The 20,448-nt window shown below is 61.1% G+C and overlaps 1 protein-coding gene across 1 annotated transcript; it reads left to right on the top strand.

The window, feature by feature from the left end:
- The first annotated feature begins 4,591 nt into the window (after nucleotides 1-4,591).
- utp6 (UTP6 small subunit processome component) lies at nucleotides 4,592-19,452 on the top strand. Its single transcript, XM_055654321.1, is given in 21 exon segments — nucleotides 4,592-4,693; nucleotides 9,986-10,068; nucleotides 10,285-10,326; nucleotides 10,423-10,515; nucleotides 10,713-10,760; nucleotides 11,516-11,579; nucleotides 11,900-12,018; nucleotides 12,378-12,455; nucleotides 12,868-12,949; nucleotides 13,939-14,023; nucleotides 14,432-14,634; nucleotides 15,067-15,086; nucleotides 16,743-16,790; nucleotides 16,792-16,809; nucleotides 16,811-16,924; nucleotides 17,509-17,589; nucleotides 17,820-17,929; nucleotides 18,069-18,106; nucleotides 18,109-18,134; nucleotides 18,533-18,605; nucleotides 19,104-19,452. Coding segments are annotated over 21 exon segments (1,680 nt in total). The 5' UTR covers nucleotides 4,592-4,611; the 3' UTR covers nucleotides 19,277-19,452.
- The last annotated feature ends 996 nt before the right edge of the window (nucleotides 19,453-20,448 follow it).

The raw sequence follows: 20,448 nt of genomic DNA, 5'->3' as shown, positions 1-20,448 counted from the left end.
AGTAGGACCTCCTTGCTCCTATACTCAAACCCTTTTGCTATGGAGGCCAACATTGGCTTTCTTCACTGCCTACTATACCTATGCGAGGATCCTGTTTGTTGATTTTAGCTCTGCATTCAACACCATTGTGCCAGAGCTACTACACTCCAAACTTTCCGAGTTGACTGTGCCTGAACCCCTCTGTCGGTGGATTCTTGACAGACAGGAAGCAGCATGTGAGGCTGGGAAAGGACATCTTGGACCCACAAACACTCAGCATAGGAGCACCGCAAGGCTGCGTACTCTCTCCTCTCCTCTACTCTCTCTACACCAACGACTGCACCTCCACAGACACCTCTGTCAAGCTTCTCAAGTTTGCGGATGACACAACCCTGATTGGACTGATCCAGGATGGGGAGGAATCTGCCTACAGACAGGAAGTGTCACAGCTGGCGTCCTGGTGCTATTGCAACAACCTGGAGCTCAATGCTCTTAAGACAGTGGAATTGATTGTAGACCTTAGGAGAACTGAATCTCCCCTCACCATACTCACCATCAACAACACCACAGTCACATCTGTGGAGTCGTCTCCAAGGAACCTAAATGGGGGGAGGAACCACCATCGACTCCACAGCTTAGGAAGCACAATCTGCCACAGGCAATGATGGTCTAATTCTACATGGCCATCGTAGAGTCTGTCCTCACCTTCTCCATCATGGTCTGGTTTGGCTCAGCCACCAAGCACGACACCCGGAGACTGCAGTGAATCGTCCGATCAACAGAGAAGGTTATTGGCTGCAACCTAATAAAATGTATTCAATTCAATTCCCTCGTCTAAATCGTTAATATATATTGTAAATAACTAGAGTCCCAGCACCGAGCCTTGCGGCACCCACTAGTCACTGCCTGCCATTCTGAAAAGGTCCCGTTAATTCCTACACTTTGCCTCCTGTCTGCCAACCTATTCTCTATCCATGTCAATACCCTACCCCCAATAACATGTGCTTTAATTGTGCACACTAATCTCTTGTGTGGGACCTTGTCAAAGGCTTTTGAAAGTAAGTCCAGATACAGCACATCCATTGGCTCTCCCTTATCCATTCTACTTAGTCAAGTATGATTTCCCCTTCATAAATCCATGCTGACTTTGACCGATCCTGTCACTGCTTTCCAAATGCGCTGTTATTTCATCTTTAATAATTGACTCCAGCATCTTCCCCACCACCAACGTAAGGCTAACTGGTCTATAATTCCCCGTTTTCTCTCTCCCTCCTTTCTTAAAAAGTGTAGTCACATTGGCTGCCCTCCAGTCCACAGGAACTGATCCAGAGTCTATAGAACATTGGAAAATGATCATCAATCCATCCACGATTTCTAGGGCCACCTCCTTGAGTACTCTGGGATGCAGACAATCAGGCCCTGGGGATTTACCAAAGTCTGACAAAGCTGAATCATTATTTCCTGAAGGGGCTGTCCCACTTGGGCGACCTAATTGGCGAGTTTAGGAGAGTTTGAAAAAGTGTCAAGTTGAAGACCTCCTTTGACTATGTTGAAGACTACCTTCGACTACCCTCGATTACGTACGAATAACATGCTGACCTACTACGATCTACCTCGACTAAACCTACGAGTAAAAAAAGTATTTGATTTTTTCAACATGTTGAAAATATGCCGCGACCTTTATCTATTACTTCTGTGGCATATTGAAAATGTTATTTATTGTTCAATCTCGCACTGTAGTTAGATCATAGAGCTCAGATGGTTGAGTCCTCATGGCAACATCCTTGTAAAAATCTTCTCCTCGAGAGCTTCTTTCTACCTCTCTGTTATTTAATGCAGAATAAGAACATATTGACTTTGTTTTATACTGAGAATTTTATTAAGTCTGCCCGAACTTTCACTATAGTTCAGATCTTAGAGCTGGGTGCTCCCCTGTCTCAGATATAGTCAAGGCCTCAATAGACAATAGGTGCAGGAGCAGGCCATTCGGCCCTTCGAGCCAGCATCGCCATTCAATGTGATCATGGCTGATCATCCACAATCAGTACCCCGTTCCTGCCTTCTCCCCATATCCCCTGACTCTGCTATTATAACCTTGTAAACCTACGCTGCACTCCCACAATAGCAAGAATGTCCTTCCTCAAATTAGGGGACCAAAATTGCACACAATACTCCAGGTGTGGTCTCACTAGGGCTCTGTACAACTGCAGAAGGACCTCTTTGCTCCGATATTCAATTCCTCTTGTTATAAAAGCCAACATGCCATTCGCTTTCTTCACTGCCTGCTGTATCTGCATGCTTACATTCATAGACTGATGAACAAGGACCCCCAGATCCCGTTGTACTTCCTCTTTTGCCAACTTGACACCATTTAGATAGTGCTGGAATAGGTGCAGGAGTACTAGTTGCCTCATGGCAACATCCTTGTAAAAATCTTCTCAAGAGCATTTTCTTTCTACCTCTCTGTTATTTAAGGGTAAGGGGGAAATCCTTTAAAACCGAGATGAGAAGAACTTTTTTCACGCAGAGAGTGGTGAATCTCTGGAACTCTCTGCCACAGAGGGTAGTTGAGGCCAGTTCATTGGCTATATTTAAGAGGGAGTTAGATGTGGCCCTTGTGGCTAAGGGGATCAGGGGGTATGGAGAGAAGGCAGGTACGGGATACTGAGTTGGATGATCAGCCATGATCATATTGAATGGCGGTGGTGCAGGCTCGAAGGGCCGAATGGCCTACTCTTTCACCTAATTTCTATGTTTCTATGTTTTCTATGTTTTAATGCAGAATAAAACATATTGACTGCATGATATTTTCTGTAATTTCAGATGTCGACAGTGGGTCCAGAATACTCGCCAACATGATCTCATACACCGAACTGCGGAGTATTTGTCAAATAACTGCCATCTTATACACATTGTGTGAAATTGTGATTTGTTAGCTGCTCAAAACAATGCAAATGGCGATTTATTTATTATTGTATCTACGTTGGACGTTTTGCTCTTTGAAGCGGGGGGGGGGGGGGGGGGGGCTATCATTGTGTTACATACGTTGAATTGCACATCACTTTCACTGGTTAGCTGATATACTGATCACTGCAACCCTGTATATCCTGCGAACAGAATAATGTGAATTATGTAAATCTTACTATGATGTGAATTATGTAAATCTTACTATGCATGTCAGAAATAAAGTGTTAACCATGTTAATGGATTTCTATTATGAATGATTTAAAATTGAGTGGGTTGGTGCAATATTGGTGCCATATGCTGCTAATGTGTCGTTATCAGATATTCAGTGTTAAAAAGAGAAATAAATCCCAATAAAAGCGAAAAGATGTTCCTTCCACAGCGTGCGGGGAGTCTAGCCTGGATCAGCACGGCCGAGGCACCAAAGTGAAGTTGCGGGAAGGTTTACAATGTTTTTTTATTTAATGTTGTCCCTTGTCTAGTCTGAAATATAGTTCATCATTGGATATAAAAATCGGAAGAAATGTAAATGTGTGTGTTATATTATTATATACATCTATATCACATTCATGTATGTGTGTTCTTTCCAGCACAATTTAATCAGCTCAAAACAAATTTAATTTTGTGAAAGACTTAATTTAGATAACCTCACCATTACAGACAGATCTCATTCCACTCTCTGGCTATTGGGAAGACCAGACCCATTTTATTGTTGAGAAACAACTCCATAGACACAAAAACATGAAGGAACATTCCAGGGCTTGAGCAACTGCAATCTTCATATTGCTATTATTTCCCCAAATACTGCAGTTGTGAACAGTGTGATTAGATGAATGAATTACAGAGTGTAAGTGTGATACAAACATCAACTCAGACACAGCACATGAGCCATTTAGAAAGAAATTATTTAAAAAACATTAAAAAGAAAATTACCAGAGTCAACATTGATAAACATTTTATTCTTTAACAAGAATTAACAGAATTACGAACTAACAGAAACACATAAGCGTTGATTAAACTGCGAGTCGGGTCGGGTCCGGTTACTGAAATGGATGAAAAACCTGCCCACGTTCCGGCCCGTAGCTACTACACGTGACGTCAGCCCATTGTATTTAGCAGGTGTGGTCTATCTTGCTCCGCTATAGGATCTTTGTTGTGGACAACATCCCCCCATTGACCCCCCTCATTGACCCCCCCCTGCTACTACACGTGACGTCAGCCCATTGTATTTAGCAGGTGTGGTCTATCTTGCTCCGCTATAGGATCTTTGTTGTGGACATCATTTGACCCCCCCTCATTGACCCCCCTCATTGACCCCCCTCATTGACCCCCCCCCTCATTGACCCCCCTCATTGACCCCCCCCCCCCAGACCCCCCCCCCCTCATTGACCCCCCTCATTGACCCCCCCTCATTGACCCCCCCCCTCTCATTGACCCCCCCCCATTGACCCCCCCCCCCCCCCCCTCATTGACCCCCCTCCCCCCCTCATTGACCCCCCCCCCCCCCTTGACCCCCCCCCCCCCCCCCCCCCCCTCATTGACCCCCTGCCAGTGACACAAAGCCGGGGGGACAATCCCGCTGACGGACTCGGGGCCGGAACAGGAATCCTGGAGCCGAGGCTGGCGGAGCGGTTTTCCCCCCGGAGCGGATCCGGAAGTGGTGGTGCGATGGCGGAGCTGGTGCAGCGCGGGCTGGAGCGGCGGTTGCCGGAGTTGGAGCGGCTCGAGCGGGCGGGGCTACTGGGGCGCGGCGGAGCGGCTCCCCCCCCCGGGGCGGCGGTGAGGGGGCGGGGCGGCGGTGAGGGGGCGGGGCTACTGGGGGCGGCGGAGCGGCCTCGAGCGGGCGGGGCCTACTGGGGGCGGCGGAGCGGCGGTGATGATTGGGGCGGGGCGTCGGTGAGGGGGCGGGGCTACTGGGGGCCGGTTGTCGGTTCTTGCCGCCGGGCATCGCGTTGGTGCAACACATGGTGTCGTCCGTGTCCCCGTGTGTCCGTGTGTCCGTGTTGTCGTGTCCCCCCCCCGTGTGTCCGTGTCCCCGTGTGTCGTGTCCCCCGTGTGTCGTGTCCATGTGTGTCCGTGTCCCCGTGTGTCCGGTCCCCGTGTGTTGTGTCCATGTGTGTCCGTGGTCCCCGTGTGTCCGTGTCCCCCCGTGTGTCCGTGTCCCCGTGTGTCGTGTGTTTTGTGTGTGTTGTGTCCCCTCATGTGGTCCGTGTCCCGTGTGTGTCCCCCCTCGTGTCCCCGTGTGTGTCCGTGTCCCCGTGTGTCCGTGTCCCCGTGTTGTGTCCATGTGTGTCCGTGTCCCCGTGTGTCCCCCCCCCCGTGTCCCCGTGTGTGTCCCCCCTGTGTCCCCGTGTGTCCGTGTTCCCCCCGTGTGTCCGTGTCCCCGTGTGTGTCCGTGTGTCGTGTCCCCGTGTGTCCGTGTCCCCCCGTGTGTCCGTGTGTGTTCGTGTCCCCCATGTGTCGTGTCCCCGTGTGTCCGTGTGTCCGTGTGTCCCGTGTCCCCGTGTGTCCCCCGTGTGTGTCCCCGTGTGTCCCCCCCCCGTGTGTCCGTGTACCCGTGTGTCCGTGTCCCCCCCCCGTGTCCCCGTGTGTCGTGTCCCCGTGTGTCCGTGTCCCCGTGTGTCCGTGTCCCCGTGTGTCCGTGTGTCCGTGTGTGTGACGTGTCCCCGTGTGTCCGTGTCCACTAACCAGGCCACCTTTCTCTCTCTCTCTCTCTCTGTGTCTACATTACATGTCCCTGTGTCCACACTAACCCCGTGTGTGTGTGTCCCCGTGTGTCCGTGTGTGTGTCCCGTGTGTCGTGTCCCCGTGTGTCCGTGTCCCCGTGGTGTCCGTGTGTCGTGTGTCGTGTGTCCGTGTGGTGTGTCCGTGGGTGTGTCCGTGTCCCCGTGTGTCCGTGTGTCCCGTGGTGTCCATGTCCCCGTGTGTCGGTGTCCCCGTGTGTGTCGTGTGTCCCCGTGTGTGTCGGGTGGAGTGTGTCGTGTCCCCGTGTGTCCGTGTCCCCGTGTGGTGGTCCCGTGTGGCGTGTCCCCGTGTGTCGGTGTCCGGCCGTGTGTCCGGTGTCCCGTGTGTCCGTGTCCCCGTGTGTCGTGTGTGTGTGTTACTGTGTGTCCCGTGTGTCGGTGTGTGTCCCGGTGTCCGTGTCGGTGTCGTCCGTGTCCGTGTGTGTCGTGGTGTCCGTGTGTCCCCGTGTCGTGTCCGTGGTGTCGTGTCCCGTGTGTTGTGTCGTGTCCCGCGTGTGTCGTGTGTCCGGTGTGTCGTGTGGTGGTGTGTCGGTGTCCCCGGGTGTCGGTGTGTCGTGTTGTCGGCGTGTCCCCGTGGTCGGGTCCCCGTGTGTCGTGTGTCCCCGGGTGTCGTGTCGGTGTGTCGTGTCCCCGTGTGTCGGTGTGTGGTCGTGTGTCGGGGTCCCCGGTGGTCGGTCGGTCGGGTCCGGTTCGTGTGTCCGTGTCCCCGGGTGTCGGGGTGTGTCCGTGTGTCCGGGTGTGTGGGGTCCCCGTGTGTTCCGTGTGTCCCGTGTGTGTCGTGTCCGCCGTTTGTGTCCGTGTCCCCGTGTCCGGTGTGTCCGTGTGTGTTCGGTGTGTGTCCGTGTCCCCGTGTGGTGTCGGGTGTGTGTCGGTGTCGGGTCCCCGTGTCCCCGTGTGTCCGTGTGTCCGTGTGTCCGTGTCCCCGTGTGTCGGTGTCGGTTGGGGTGTCGGTGTCCCGTGTGTCGTGTCGGTGTTCTGGTGTGTCGTGTCCCCGTGTGTCCCGTGTCCCCGTGTGTCCGTGTCCCCGTGTGTCGTGTCCCCGTGTGTCCGTGTCCCCGTGTGTCCGGGGTCCCCGTGTGTCCGTGTCCCCCCGTGTGTCCGTGTCCCCCGTGTGTCCGTGTCCCCGTGTGTCCGTGTCCCCGTGTGTCCGTGTCCCCGTGTGTCCGTGTCGTTGGTGTCGTGTGTCCGTGTCCCCGTGTGTCGTGTGTCCGTGTGTCCGTGTCCCCGTGTGTCGTGTGTCCCCGTGTGTCCGTGTCCCCGTGTGTGTCGTGTCCCCGTGTGTCCGTGTCCCCGTGTGTCCGTGTCCCCCCGTGTGTCCGTGTCCCCGTGTGTGTCGTGTGTGTCGTGTCGGTGTGTCGTGTGTCGGGTCCCGGTGTCCGTGTCCCCGTGTCCCCCGCGTGTCCCCGTGTGTCGTGTCCCCCGTGTGTCCGTGTGTGTCGGTGTGTCCGTGTGTGTCCGTGTGTGTCCCCCGTGTGTCCGTGTCCCCGTGTTGTGTCCGTGTGTCCCCGTGTGTCCGTGTGTCCGTGTCCCCGTGTGTCCGTGTCCCCGTGTGTCCGTGTCCCCGTGTGTCCGTGTCCCCGTGTGTCCGTGTGTCCCGTGTGTCCGTCCCGTGTGTCGTGTGTCCGTGTCCGTGTGTGTGTGTCCGTGTCCCCGTGTCCCGTGGTGTGTGTCCGTGTCCCCGTGTGTCGTGTCCCCGTGTGTCCGTGTCCCCCGTGTGTCGTGTCCCGTGTGTCCGTGTGTCGTGTCCCCCCGTCCCGTGTGTCCGTGTGTGTCGGTTGTGTCCGTGTGTCCGTGTCGGTGTGTGTGTGTCCGTGTCCCCGTGTGTCGTGTCCCCGTGTGTCCGTGTCCCCGTGTGTCGTGTGTGTGTCGTGTCGTCCCCGTGTGTCGTGTCCCCGTGTGTCCGTGTCCCCCGTGTGTCGGGTGTCCCCGTGTGTCCGTGTCCCCGTGTGTCCGTACCCGTGTGTCGGTGTGTGTGGGTGTCCGTGTCCCCCCGTGTCGTGTCGTGTCGTGTGTCCCCGTGTGTCGTGTGTCCGTGTGTGTGTGTGTCGTGTGTCCGTCTGTGGGTGTGTGTCCGTGTCCCCGGTGTGTCGGGTTCCGTGTCGTGTGTCGTGTCCCCGTGTGTCGTGTGTCCCCGTGTGTCGTGTCCCCCGTGTGTCCGTGTCCCCCGTGTGTCCGTGTCCCCGTGTGTCCGTGTCCCCGTGTGTCCGTGTCCCCGTGTGTCCCCGTGTGTCGTGTGTCCCCGTGTGTCCCCGTGTGTCCGTGTCCCCGTGTGTCCGTGTCCCCCCGTGTCCGTGTCCCCGGTGTGTCCGTGTCCCCCCGTGTGTCGTGTGTCCCCGTGTGTCCCGTGTCCCCGTGTGTCCGTGTCGGTGTCCCCCGTGTGTCCGTGTGTGTCGTGTCCGTGTGTCCGTGTGTCCGTGTCGTCCCGTGGTGTGTCCGTGTGTCCGTCGTGTCCCGTGTGTGTCGTGTGTCCCCGTGTGTCGTGTGTCCCGTCCGTGTCGTGTGTCCGTGTCGGTGTCCCCGTGTGTCCGTGTCCGTGTGTGTCCGTGTCCCGTGTGTGTGTGTGTCCCCGTTGTCCGTGTCCCCGTGTGTCGTGTCCCCGTGTGTCCGTGTCCCCGTGTGTCCGTGTCCCCGTGTGTCCGTGTCCCCGTGTGTGTCGTGTCCCCGTGTGTCGTGTCCCCGTGTGTCCGTGTCCCGTGTGTCCGTGTGTCGGTGTGTGTGTCGTGTCGTCCCGTGTCGTGTCCCCGTGTGTCGGTGTCCCCGTGTGTCGTGTGTCCGTGTGTGTCCGTGTCCCCGTGTGTGGTGTGTGTCCGGGTGTCGTGTGTCCGTGTCCCCGTGTCCGTCCCCGTGTGTCCGTGTCCCCGTGTGTCCGTGTCCCCGTGTGTCCGTGTCCCGTGTGTCCGTGTCCCCGGTGTCCGTGTGTCCTGTGTCCCGTGTGTCGTGTGTGTCGTGTGTCCGTGTGTGTCGGTGTCCCGTGTGTGTGTGTGTCGTGTGGGTGTCGTGTCCCCATGTGTGTCCGTGTCCCCGTGTGTCCGTGTCCCCATGTGTGTCCGTGTCCCGTGTGTCGTGTGTCCGTGTCCCCATGTGTCCGTGTCCCCATGTGTCCGTGTCCCCGTGTGTCGCGTGTCCGTGTCCCCATGTGTCCGTGTCCCCGGGTGTCGGTGTGTCCGTGTGTCCCCGTGTTCGTCCGTGTCCCCCGGTGTCGTGTGTCCGTGTCCCCGTGTGTCCGTGTCCCCGTGTGTCGTGTCGCGTGTCCGTGTCCCCCCGTGTCGTGTCGTGTGTGTCCCCGCGTGTCCGTGTCCCCGCGTGTCCGTGTCCCCGGTGTCCGTGTCCCCCGCGTGTCCGTGTCCCCCCGCGTGTCCGTGTCCCCGCGTGTCCGTGTCCCCGCGTGTCCGTGTCCCCCCCGTGTGTCCCCGTGTCCCCCGTGTGTGTCCGTGTCCCCTGTGTCCGTGTCCCCATGTGTCCCGTGTCCCCGTGTGTCCGTGTCCCCGTGTGTCCATGTCCCCATGTGTCCGTGTCCCCGCGTGTCCGTGTCCCCCCCGTGTCCGTGTGTCCGTGTCCCCGTGTGTCCGTGTCCCCGTGTGTCGTGTCCCCGTGTGTCCGTGTCCCCGTGTGTCGTGTCCCCGTGTGTCGTGTCCCCGTGTGTCCGTGTCCCCGTGTGTCGTGTCCCCGTGTGTCGTGTCCCCGCGTGTCCGTGTCCCCCGTCGTGTCCGTGTCCCCATGTGTCCGTGTCCCCATGTGTCCGTGTCCCCGGGTGTCGTGTGTCGTGTCCCCATGTGTCCGTGTCCCCATGTGTCCGTGTCCCCATGTGTCCGTGTCCCCGGGTGTCGGTGTCCGCGTGTCCGTGTCCCCATGTGTCCGTGTCCCCATGTGTCCGTGTCCCCGGGTGTCGCGTGTCCGTGTCCCCGTGTGTGTCCGTGTCCCCGAGTGTCGTGTGTCCGTGTCCCCGGCGTGTGCCGTGTCCCCCGGGTGTCGCGTGTCCATGTCCTCGTGTGTGTCCCGTGTCCCCGCGTGTCCGTTGTCCCCGTGTGTCCCGTGTCCCCGTGTGTCCATGTCTCCATCTGTCCGTGTCCCCGTGTGTCCGTGTCCCCGCGTGTCCGTGTCCCCGTGTCCGTGTCCCCGTGTGTCCGTGTCCGTGTCCCCGTGTGTGTCCGTGTCCCCGCGTGTCCGTGTGTCCCCGTGTGTCCGCGTGTGTCCGTGTCCCCGCGTGTCGTGTCCGTGTCCCCATGTGTCCGTGCCTGCTGCATCTTGTCGGGTATTGGGGCTGAATCACTGTCGTGTGCTTTGTTGTCGTTGCAGAGCTGTTATACGGAAGGTGACGGCGCTGGAGCACCGGGTGCATAGGAGGGTGCTGAGCAAGGACAACTTCATCGGCTACATCCAGGTGAGTCCCAGGCTCTTCCTCGGGCCTGCACTGTGTGGAGGTCACACACTCCAGACTCGCGCACCTGCGCGCTGACCTTGCCTGCGCTGACCTCGCTCTGAGCCTGTGTTGACCCCACGCTAACCCCGTGCTGAACCTACATTGACCCCGTGCTGACCTTTCCTGACCCCGCGCTGACCCCGGACTTCTCTCTTCATCGCGCTGTTTTATTTTCAGTATGAAATCAACTTTCTGCAGTTGGTGAAGCGGCGTCGAGCGGTGAGTCTCAGTTTTGTTGCTCATTTAGTTTTTGACTCTAATTTCCCGTTAGTTTTGAGGTTTTTACTCAATCCCTGCTGATCTCTGCCCCTCCAGAAAACCGGCTACCACTTTCAGAAAGAGGAGATTGAATATGCCATCGTTAACCGTGTCCATGGCCTGTTCCAGCGAGCCCTGGCCAAGTGGAAGGTAAAGCCCGGCCCTGGCAGCCTCCAGAGGTGGGGGGGTGGGTGGGGGGTGGGGGGGGGGGGGGGGGGTGTCCGGTCCGGTGTCCGGTGCGGGGGGGGCGTGTCCCAGTGGGGTGGGGTGTCCGGTGGGGGGGGGGCGTGTCCAGTGGGGGTGGGTGCTCGTAGCGTTGACTAAGCGTCGGTCTGGTGTGTTTACAGGGCGATGTCCAGTTGTGGCTTTCCCACGTGGCTTTCTGCAAGAAATGGGTAAGTGTGGCCGCACCCTCACACTCACACTCACTGCCCCTGATTGTATCTCCATCGGTGTTAATCCAATGACCTCACACCCCCCCCCCCCCCCCCCCCACGGGAACCCCCCTCCCCCAGCGACCCCCCCCTCCCCCCAGCGACCCCTCCTGCCCCCAGCGACCCCCCCTCCCCCAGTGTTGTAAAGGGCTCAAACTCACACAGGTTGAACCACAAACATCTTTATTGTTGAGGTCATTAGCAGGTGATCACACGTTCACACTGCTACAGGTCAACAGTGGGCAGATCTTACACTATCAATGCTATAATTAGGCGGGGTTATAATTACTAGGTATTATAATTGGCTAACATGCTATAGCCAATCTACACCCAGCGACCCCCTCCTCCCCCAGCGACCCCTCCTCCCCCAGCGACCACCCCCCCACCCCAGCGACCCCTCCTCCCCCAGCGACCACCCCCTCCCCCAGCGACCCCTCCTCCCCCAGCGACCACCCCTCCCCCAGCGACCACCCCTCCCCCAGCGACCACCCCTCCCCCAGCGACCACCCCTCCCCCAGCGACCCCTCCTCCCCCAGCGACACCCCCAGCGACCACCCCTCCCCCAGCGACCCCCCTCCCCCAGCGACCCCCCCTCCCCCCAGCGACCCCCCCCCACCCGACCCCCCAGCGACCCCCCCCCCCCCCAGCGACCCCCCCCCTCCCCCAGCGACCCCCGTGGCCACGATGCTACCACAACCTCTCTGTGTTTGTTACAGAATGCCAAGGTGAGGTTGAGCAAGGTGTTCACTGCCATGTTGTCGATACATCCTGACAAACCAGGTGAGATCCCGCTCCCTCGCCACTAACTGCCAGCGCAGGCGTGTGCAGTGCTCGCTCATCGGTACCGTTACATGCCAGCGCTGGCACCGTTACACGCCAATATTTGTCACCGTTATGTTTACACGCCGGCCCACACATCACACACCAGAGCTGTCGTAGTCATGGTCACAGTTACATGAGAGTGAAACGTCATCGTCATGTTACATGCCAGCAATATGTTATCGTAATGCTCACACGCACGCGACACTTCGCGGTTACACGCCTGCGACACGTCACGGGCCGCGGTTGACATGATGCTGACACGCTATGCGGTGCTGCAGAACTGTGGATCATGGCGGCAAAGTGGGAGATGGAGGAGCGACTGTCGTCACACAACGCCAGGAACCTGTTCCTGCGAGCTCTACGCTACCACCCCGACACACACAAGATGCACCACGAGGTGGGTGGGGTGGGGTGGGGGGGTGGGGCGTGTGTGTGGGGTTGGGGCGTGTGTGTGTGTGTGACGGTGTGGGTGCATGGGGGTGTGTGACGTGTGTGGGGGGTGGGGTGGTGGGGGGGGTGTGACGTTTTTTGTAGGTGGGTGGGGGTGCGTGTGGGTGGAGGGGATGTTAGGTGCGGGCGCGTGTGTGTGGTGGGGATGCGTGTGGGAGGGTGGGGGGGGATGTGTGGGTGGGAGGGTGTGGTGGGTGGGGATGTGTGTGGGTGGGTGGGGGGGAGTGTGTGTGTGTGTGGGGATGCATGCATGTGGGTGGGGGGGGATGTGAGGTGCTGGTGTGATCATTGCCTCGTCTCCGCCAGTATTTCCGCATGGAGCTGATGCACGCGGAGAAAGTCCGGAAAGAAGAGGAGCGTCTGGAGACGGCAACGGTGGAGCCGGTACGTGGGGGGGGGCAATGGGGGGGGGGGGTGGGTGGGGGGATGGGTAAAGGGGGTGGGGGGAGGGGGGGAACGCTGGAACTGGTACAGAGACGTCCGTGGGGCAATGGGGAGTGGGATTCCCGTGTGCGGGGCCATAGCGTGTGCAGGGCCATAGCGTGTGCGGGAGGCGTGTGCGGGCCAATAACATGTGCGGGCCTGGCGTGTGCGGGCCAATAACATGTGCGGGGCCATAGCGTGTGCGGGGCCATAGCATGTGCAGGCCAATAACATGTGCGGGGCCATAGAGTGTGCGGGGCCATAGCATGTGCGGGCCAATAACATGTGCGGGGCCATAGCGTGTGCGGGGCCATAGCGTGTGCGGGGCCATGGTGTGTGGCGTGTGTGGGTGTAATGGCTGCCCCCTGTACAGGGCGACTCTGTGTCTCGGGGGGACATCGGCAGCGGGGAGCTGGCACGTCTGGTGTACAAGAACGCTGTGCAGACGGTCACCGGTAAGTAGCTGCCACTAGTAGCGGTGAATGGGCCGAAGGGCCACTCAGCATGGGGGGAAGGGAGGGGAGAGGGGCCGTCTGGAGCATCGTGGAATACAGGTGGAATATAACGTAGCAAAGTGTAGAGTCGTGCATTTTGGTCGTAGGAATAAAGGCGGAGACTATCTTGTAAATGGGGAGAGAATCCAGAAATCAGAGGAGCAAAGGGACTTGGTGCAGGATTCCCAAACAGTTAATCTGCAGTCGAATCAGTAGTAAAGAAAGCAAACTCAATGCTAGCATTTATTTCAAGAGGGCTTGTATACAAATACAGGGATGTAATGTTGAGGCTCTACAAGGTGCTGGTCAGGCCGCATTTGGAATATTGTGAGCAATTTTGGGCACCTTATCTAAGGAAGGATGTGCTGGCTGTGGAGAGGGTCCAGAGGAGGTTTACAAGAATGATCCCAGGAATGAGTGGGTTAACATTTGATGAGCGTTTGTCGACACTGGGCCTGTACTCGCTGGAGTTTAGAAGAATGAGGGGGGGACCTCATTGAAATGTACAGATTAGTGAAAGGCCCGGATAGAGTGGATGTGGAGAGGATGTTTCCACTAGTGGGAGAGTCTAGGACCAGAGGGCACAATCTCAGAATTAAAGGACGTGTCTTTAGGAAGGCAATGAGGAGGAATTTCTTTAGTCAGAGGTGTCGGGGCCAAGTCAGTAGATATATTTATGGCAGAGATAGATAGATTGTTGATTAGTACGGGTACCGGGTTATGGGGAGAAGGCAGGAGAACGGGGTTTGGAGGGAGAGATAGATCAGCCATGATTGAATGGCGGAGTAGACTCAATGGGCCGAACGGCCTACTGCTCCTATCCCTTATGGGTCAATCCCTGCCCCGTGGCCCCACCCCACATCCTGCCCTAGAGTCAGATACTCCACCCCCCCCCCCCCCCCCCCCCCCCCCCGCTGCCCCCCGCATTGACTGCTCGTCTCTGTGTCCAGGAGACGCCGACTTCCACGTGTCCTTCTGGAACATCGCCGCACTCTTCACCTTCACCGGCCGCCTACAGGACGACATCCTGGCAGAGTGAGTGGGGGTGGGGGGGCGTGTGTGTGGGGGTGTGTGTGGGTGTGTGTGTGTGTGTGTGTGTGTGGGTGTGTGTGGTGGGTGTGTGTGGGTGGGTGTGTGTGTGTGTGTGTGTGTGTGTGTGTGTGTGTGTGTGTGTGGGTGTGTGTGTGTGTGGGTGTGTGGGTGTGGGTGTGTGTGTGGGGGTGGGTGGTGGTGTGTGGGGGTGGGTGTGTGTGGGTGGGTGTGTGTGTGTGTGAGTGTGTGTGGGGGGGTGTGTGTGTGTGTGGGGGGGGGTGGGTGTGTGTGGGGGGGGGGCGTGTGTGCATTGGATGTGGGGGGGGCAGTGAGAGGGTTACTGGGAGGGGAGGGGGGGTAGATACCCACTGACGCCCCTTTGCCCCCCCCCCCCCCCCCCCCCCCCCCCAGCCTGCGGGAGCTGCACCCTCACCGGACACAGACGTGGGACTTCCTGGCGCGGCGAGAGCTGGTGCAGGGGTCAGCGGCCGGAGAGGGAGGGGCCAGAACCCCCGCAGAGCAGCCACGCAGGAGCAGCAATGCAGCCGAGGTGGCGCGCAGGGAGCAGCGTTGCTGGGACATGTACGAGCAGGCAGTGGGGGCCGTGCCCACAGGTCAGTGGCCAGGGGTGGGGGAGGGGAGGGGTGGGGAGGGTCTCATGGGGGGGTCTCTAGAGGGGTCCACAGGTCAGTGGCCAGGGGTGGGGGTGGGGTGGGGAGGGTCTCCATGGGGGGGGTGGCTGTTCCATGGGGGGGGGTTCTCTATGGGGGTCACAGGTCAGTGGCCAGGGGTGGGGGTGGGGGTGGGGAGGGTCTCCATGGGGGGGGGGGGGGGCCGTTCCATGGGGGGGGGGGGGGTCTGTACGGGGTCACAGTCACAAGGTCGTGGCCGGGGGGGGAGGGGAGGGGAGGGTCTCCATGGGGGGGGGGGGGGGGAGCGTTCCATGGGGGGGAGAGTCTCTACGGTTTCACAGGTCAGTGGTCGGGGGGGTGGGGAGGGTCTCCATGGGGGGTCCATGCTGACGTTTGTTCTGCACGGTTTTCAAGCGCACATGTGGAAATGTTACGTCCTCACCCTGCCACGACGCCTTCCTACCCCCCCTGACCAACAACAGTGAACTACCCCGACAGGTAACTCACCCCCCCACGCCTACCCCCCTATCCTCTCCCTCCCCCCCCCTCACTCCCCCCCCTCCCTCCCCCCCCCCTCGCTCCCCCCCCCTCGCTCCCCCTCCCTCACTCCCCCCCCCTCGCTCCCCCCCCTCCTCCCCCCCCCTCGCTCCCCTCCCTCCTCTCCCCCCCCGACGCTCCCCCCCCCTCGGCCTCCCCCCCTCACTCTCCCCCTCCTCGCTCCCCCCCCTCACTCCCCCCCTCACTCCCCCTCACTCCCCCCCTCGCTCCCCCCCCTCGCTCCCCTCCCTCCCTCCCTCCCCCCCTCTCACTCCCCCTCACTCCCCCCCCTCGCTCCCCCCCCCTCTCTCCCCCCCGCCCCCCCCCCCCCCCCCCCCCCCCCCCCCCCCCCCCCCGCCCCCCCCCCCACTCCCCCCCCCCGCCCCCCCCCCCCCCCCCCCCTCCCCCCCCCCCCCCCCCCTCCACCACGCGCCCCCTCTCGCCGCACCCCCCCCCCCCCCCCCCCCCCCCCCCCCCCCCCCCCCCCCCCCCCCCCCCCCCCCCCCCCCCCCCCCCCCCCCCTCCCCCCCCCCCCCCCCCCCCCCCCACCCCCCCCCCCCCCCCACTCCCCCCCTCCCACCTCCCCCCCCCTCCCTCCCCACCCCCTCCCTCCCCACCCTCGCTCCCCCCTCCCTCACTCTCCCTTGCCCCTCACTAACCACCTCACCCCCCCTCCGTGTGCGTGTGCGTGTGCGTGTGCGTGTGTGTGTGTGTGTGCGTGGGTGTGCGTGTGTGTGTGTGTGTGTGTGTGTGTGTGTGTGCGTGTGTGTGTGTGTGTGTGTGTGTGTGTGTGTGTGTGTGTGTGTGTGTGTGTGTGTGTGTGTGTGTGTGTGTGTGTGTGTGTGTGTGTGTGTGTGTGTGTGTGTGTGTGTGTGTGTGTGTGGGTGGGGTTAATGTGTGTGGGGGGGGGATGATGTGTGTGTGGGGTGTGGTGTGTGGGGGGGGGTGATGTGTGTGGGGGGGGATGTGTGGGGGGGTGTGTGTGTGTGGGGGTGTGTGTTGTGTGTGGGTGTGTGTGTGTGTGGGGGGGATGTGTGGGGGTGGGTGGGGGGGGGGGGATGATGTGTGTGTGGGGGGTGATGTGTGTGGGGTGGTGTGACGTGTGTGTGTGGGGGGGTGACGTGTGTGTGGGGGGGGGACGTGTGTGTGTGTGGGGGGGTGACGTGTGTGTGTGGGGGGTGTTTGTGTGTGGGGGTGATGTGTGGGGGGGGTGATGTGTGTGGGGGGGGTTTGTGTGGTGGGGTGATGGGGGGTGATGTGTGTGGGGGGGTGACGTGTGTGTGGGGGGGTGATCATGTGTGTGTGGGGGGGTGTGATGTGGTGTGGGGGATGTGATGTGTGTGGGTGTGATGTGTGTGGGGGGGTTGTGTGTGTGGGGGGGTGATGTGTGGGGGGGGGTGTGATGGGTGTGTGGGGGGGTGATGTGTGTGGGGGGGTGACGTTTGTGTGGGGGGGGTGATGTGTGTGTGATGTGTGTGGGGGGGGGGACGTTTGTGCGGGGGGGGGGGGGGTGAGGGCCAGGGCCTCCTGCTTGACCGGTCTTGTCCCCACAGCTGGCGTTGCTGGTGGGCAGTGGGCAGTGTGAGCGGGCACTGGTCGAGGGCCGAGCGGATGTGTACCCGGTGCCGGCCGCTGTCTGCAGACCTGGCAGAGCGGGCTGGAGGTGTTGGTGGAGCAAGGCTGCCCCCGTGTGGCTGCACTGGTACAGCAGGCACTGCGAGAGGTCCCCCCTGCGGTGAGTTCCCCCCCTCCGGCCAGTCTGACCCCTTCCCCCCCCGCCGGCCAGTGACCCCTCCCCCCTCTGGCCAGTCTGACCCCTCCCCCCCTCTGGCCAGTCTGACCCCTCCCTCCTCTGGCCAGTCTGACCCCATCCCTCCCTCCGACCAGTCTGACCCCTTCCCCCCTCTGGCCAGTCTGACCCCTCCCCCCTCTGGCCAGTCTGGCCCCTCCCCCCTCTGGTCAGTCTGACCCCTCCCCCCTCTGGCCAGTCTGACCCCTCCCCCCCTCCAGCCAGTCTGACCCCTCCCCCCTCCGGCCAGTCTGACCCCTCCCCCCTCCGGCCAGTCTGACCCCTCCCCCCTCTGGCCAGTCTGACCCCTCCCCCCTCCAGCCAGTCTGACCCCTCCCCCCTCTGGCCAGTCTGACCCCTCGCCCCTCTGGCCAGTCTGACCCCTCCCCCCTCCAGCCAGTCTGACCCCTCCCACTTCCGGCCAGTCTGACCCCCTGGCAGCGAGCCTGGCCTTGGCCTCCCCCTCGCCCCTTGGTGCCCCATCCCCTGGGCACAGGGGGTGTAACTGACTGCTCTGTGTCACGTTGCAGGAGTGTTTGCCCCTGTGGCTCCTGTACCTGGAGTGGAGCGAGACCAACGACTGCCCTGACCACACCGAGACCCTCTACCAGGTAGGCACAGAGTGACCACACTGACCGCACCCACACTGACCACACCCACACTCACCACACCCACACACTGCCCACACCCACACCGACCACACCCACACTGCCCACCCCGAGACCCTCTACCAGGTAGGCACAGAGTGACCACACTGACCGCACCCACACTGACTGACTGCTGCCCCCGTGCCAACAACACCCCCATGCTGACCACAGTGACCTCTGACCTATGCCCACAGATGGCCGTGCGGTCAGTGGTTCCGGCCGTGGCGGTGCCGGTGAAGGAGCAATACCTGGACTGGGGGCTGCGGACCGGCGGCTACAGGAAAGCCCGGCTGGTGTTTGCCCGGTAGGTGGGGGCGGTCCGAGCAGCGACACGTGGGGGGGTTTAAGGGTGGGGTTAAGGGTGGGGGGGGGGGGGGGTAAAGGTGGGGTTGAGGGTGGGGGGGCTCGGACAGAGTTGTGACCCCCCCCCCCTCATGTTCCAGTCTCCGGGAGGAACGGCCGTTTTCCCTGGAGTTCTTCAGGAAATGATCGCGATCGAGAAGGACCAGGTGAGCTCATGGGTGGGGAGGGGGTTGAGGAGGGGAGGGGGGTGGGGGAGGAGTGTGTGGGGGAGGGCCAGGGAGGAGGGGTGTGTGTAGGGGGGGTGCAGGAGGGGGGGTGGGTGGGGGTGCAGGTGTAGGGGGTGGTGCAGGAGGGGAGGTGCAGGAGGGGTGGGGTGGGGCATGTAGGGGGGGGGGTGGGCAGTAGTGGGGGTGGGGTGGGTGGGGGTGGGGCATGTAGGGGAGGTGCAGGAGGGTGGGGGGTACAGGTGCAGGGGGGGGGGAGTGGGTCACCAGGTGTGCAGAGGGCAGGTGGGACTGAGGGAGGGGTGACGGATTGGGGTTTAGTGCTGGGGGGTCACCAGGACCACCCCCACCCTCACTGCTCTATGTCTCTCCCCCCCCAGGGTGGCGGGGACATGCATCGTCTGCGGGAGTATTACGAGCGAGCTGTGCGGGAGTTTGGATCAACTACCGCAGGTGGGAATAACGTGAGCGTGGAGGGGCCGGGACGGTGGAGAACTCTGGGACTTGGGCAGGTTGGGAGAGTGGGCAGATGGAATATAGTGCAGCAAAGTGTGGAATCCTGCATTTGGGTCGTAGGAATAAAGGCGGAGACTATTTTCTAAATGGGGAGAGAATCCAGAAATCGGGGGAGCAAAGGGACTTGGGAGTTGGTGCAGGATTCCCAAACAGTTAATCTGCAGTCGACTCTGTAATAAAGAAAGCAAACTCAACGCTAGCATTTATTTCAAGAGGGATGTACACAAACACAGGGATGTAATGCTGAGGCTCTATAAGGCGCTGGTCAGGGTGCAGTATTGTGGATAGTCTAGGCTCTGCTGACCCCACCCCAGGGCCTTGGCTGGACAAGGTGTGGGGGGGGCGTGTCCTGGCCAGGGGGGGGTGGGTTAGAGATGGGGGGGGGGGGGTGTCCAAGCATCGCTGACCGACTCTTTCTCTCCCCCCTCCCCCCAGGCCTGTGGCTGGACTACATTGGCGAGGAGCGTCGGCACGAGCAGGGCAAGGCCGAGCACTCAGGCCCCCTCCACTGGAGGGCCATGAAGGCACTGAAGGGGCCTGAGGTGGAGAGCTTCGTGTCTCAGTACACCCTGCTTCAGACCGGGCACCTGGAGCCCACTGCCCCCTGACCCCACGCCCACTGCCCCCATGCCCACTGACCCCACGCCCCTGACCCCACACTGCCCACTGACCCCACACTGCCCACTGACCCCCCACTGCCCCCTGACCCCCACTGCCCACTGACCCCCATGCCCACTGACCCCACACTGCCCACTGACCCCCACTGCCCACTGACCCCCATGCCCCACTGACCCCACGCCCACTGACCCCACACTGACCCCACACTGCCCACTGACCCTACACTGCCCACTGACCCCACACTGCCCACTGACCCCCACTGCCCACTGACCCCACACTGCCCACTGACCCCACACTGCCCACTGACCCCACACTGCCCACTGACCCCACACTGCCCACTGACCCCACACTGCCCACTGACCCACACTGCCCACTGACCCCACACTGCCCACTGACCCACACTGCCCACTGACCCCCACTGCCCACTGACCCCCACTGCCCACTGACCCCACACTGCCCACTGACCCCACACTGCCCACTGACCCCACACTGCCCCATACTGCCCACCCCCACACTGCCCACTGACCCCCCCACTGCCCCCTGACCCCCACTGCCCCCTGACCCCCCACTGCCCACTGACCCCACACTGCCCACTGACCCCCACTGCCCCCCCACTGCCCACTGACCCCCACTGCCCACTGACCCCACACTGCCCACTGACCCCCACACTGCCCACTGACCCCACACTGCCCACTGACCCCCCACTGCCCACTGACCCCCCCCCACTGCCCCCTGACCCCCACTGCCCCCTGACCCCCACTGCCCACTGACCCCCACACTGCCCACTGACCCCCACTGCCCACTGACCCCACACTGCCCACTGACCCCCACTGCCCACTGACCCCCCACTGCCCACTGACCCCCCACTGCCCACTGACCCCACACTGCGGGTGTCCACGGGACCTGCACTGCCCCTGACCCCCCACTGCAACTAACCCCTTGCCCCAATATGACCCCACTGCCCACTGACCCCCCCACTGCCCAGACCCCCACTGCCCACTGGGGTGGACTGCCCACTGGCCCCCACTGCCCACTGACCCCCACACTGCCCACTGACCCCCACTGCCCACTGACCCACACTGCCCCTTCTGCCCACTGCCCACTGACCCCACACACTGGTTTACTGACCCCCACTGCCCCCACCCCACTGCCCCCTCACTGC

The sequence above is a fragment of the Leucoraja erinacea genome, chromosome 23 (genome assembly GCF_028641065.1).
Source record: "Leucoraja erinacea ecotype New England chromosome 23, Leri_hhj_1, whole genome shotgun sequence".
NCBI classification, from domain to species: Eukaryota; Metazoa; Chordata; class Chondrichthyes; order Rajiformes; family Rajidae; genus Leucoraja; species Leucoraja erinaceus.
The sequence above is the reverse complement of the archived record's forward strand: the minus strand, read 5'-3'. Positions and strand labels throughout refer to the sequence as shown.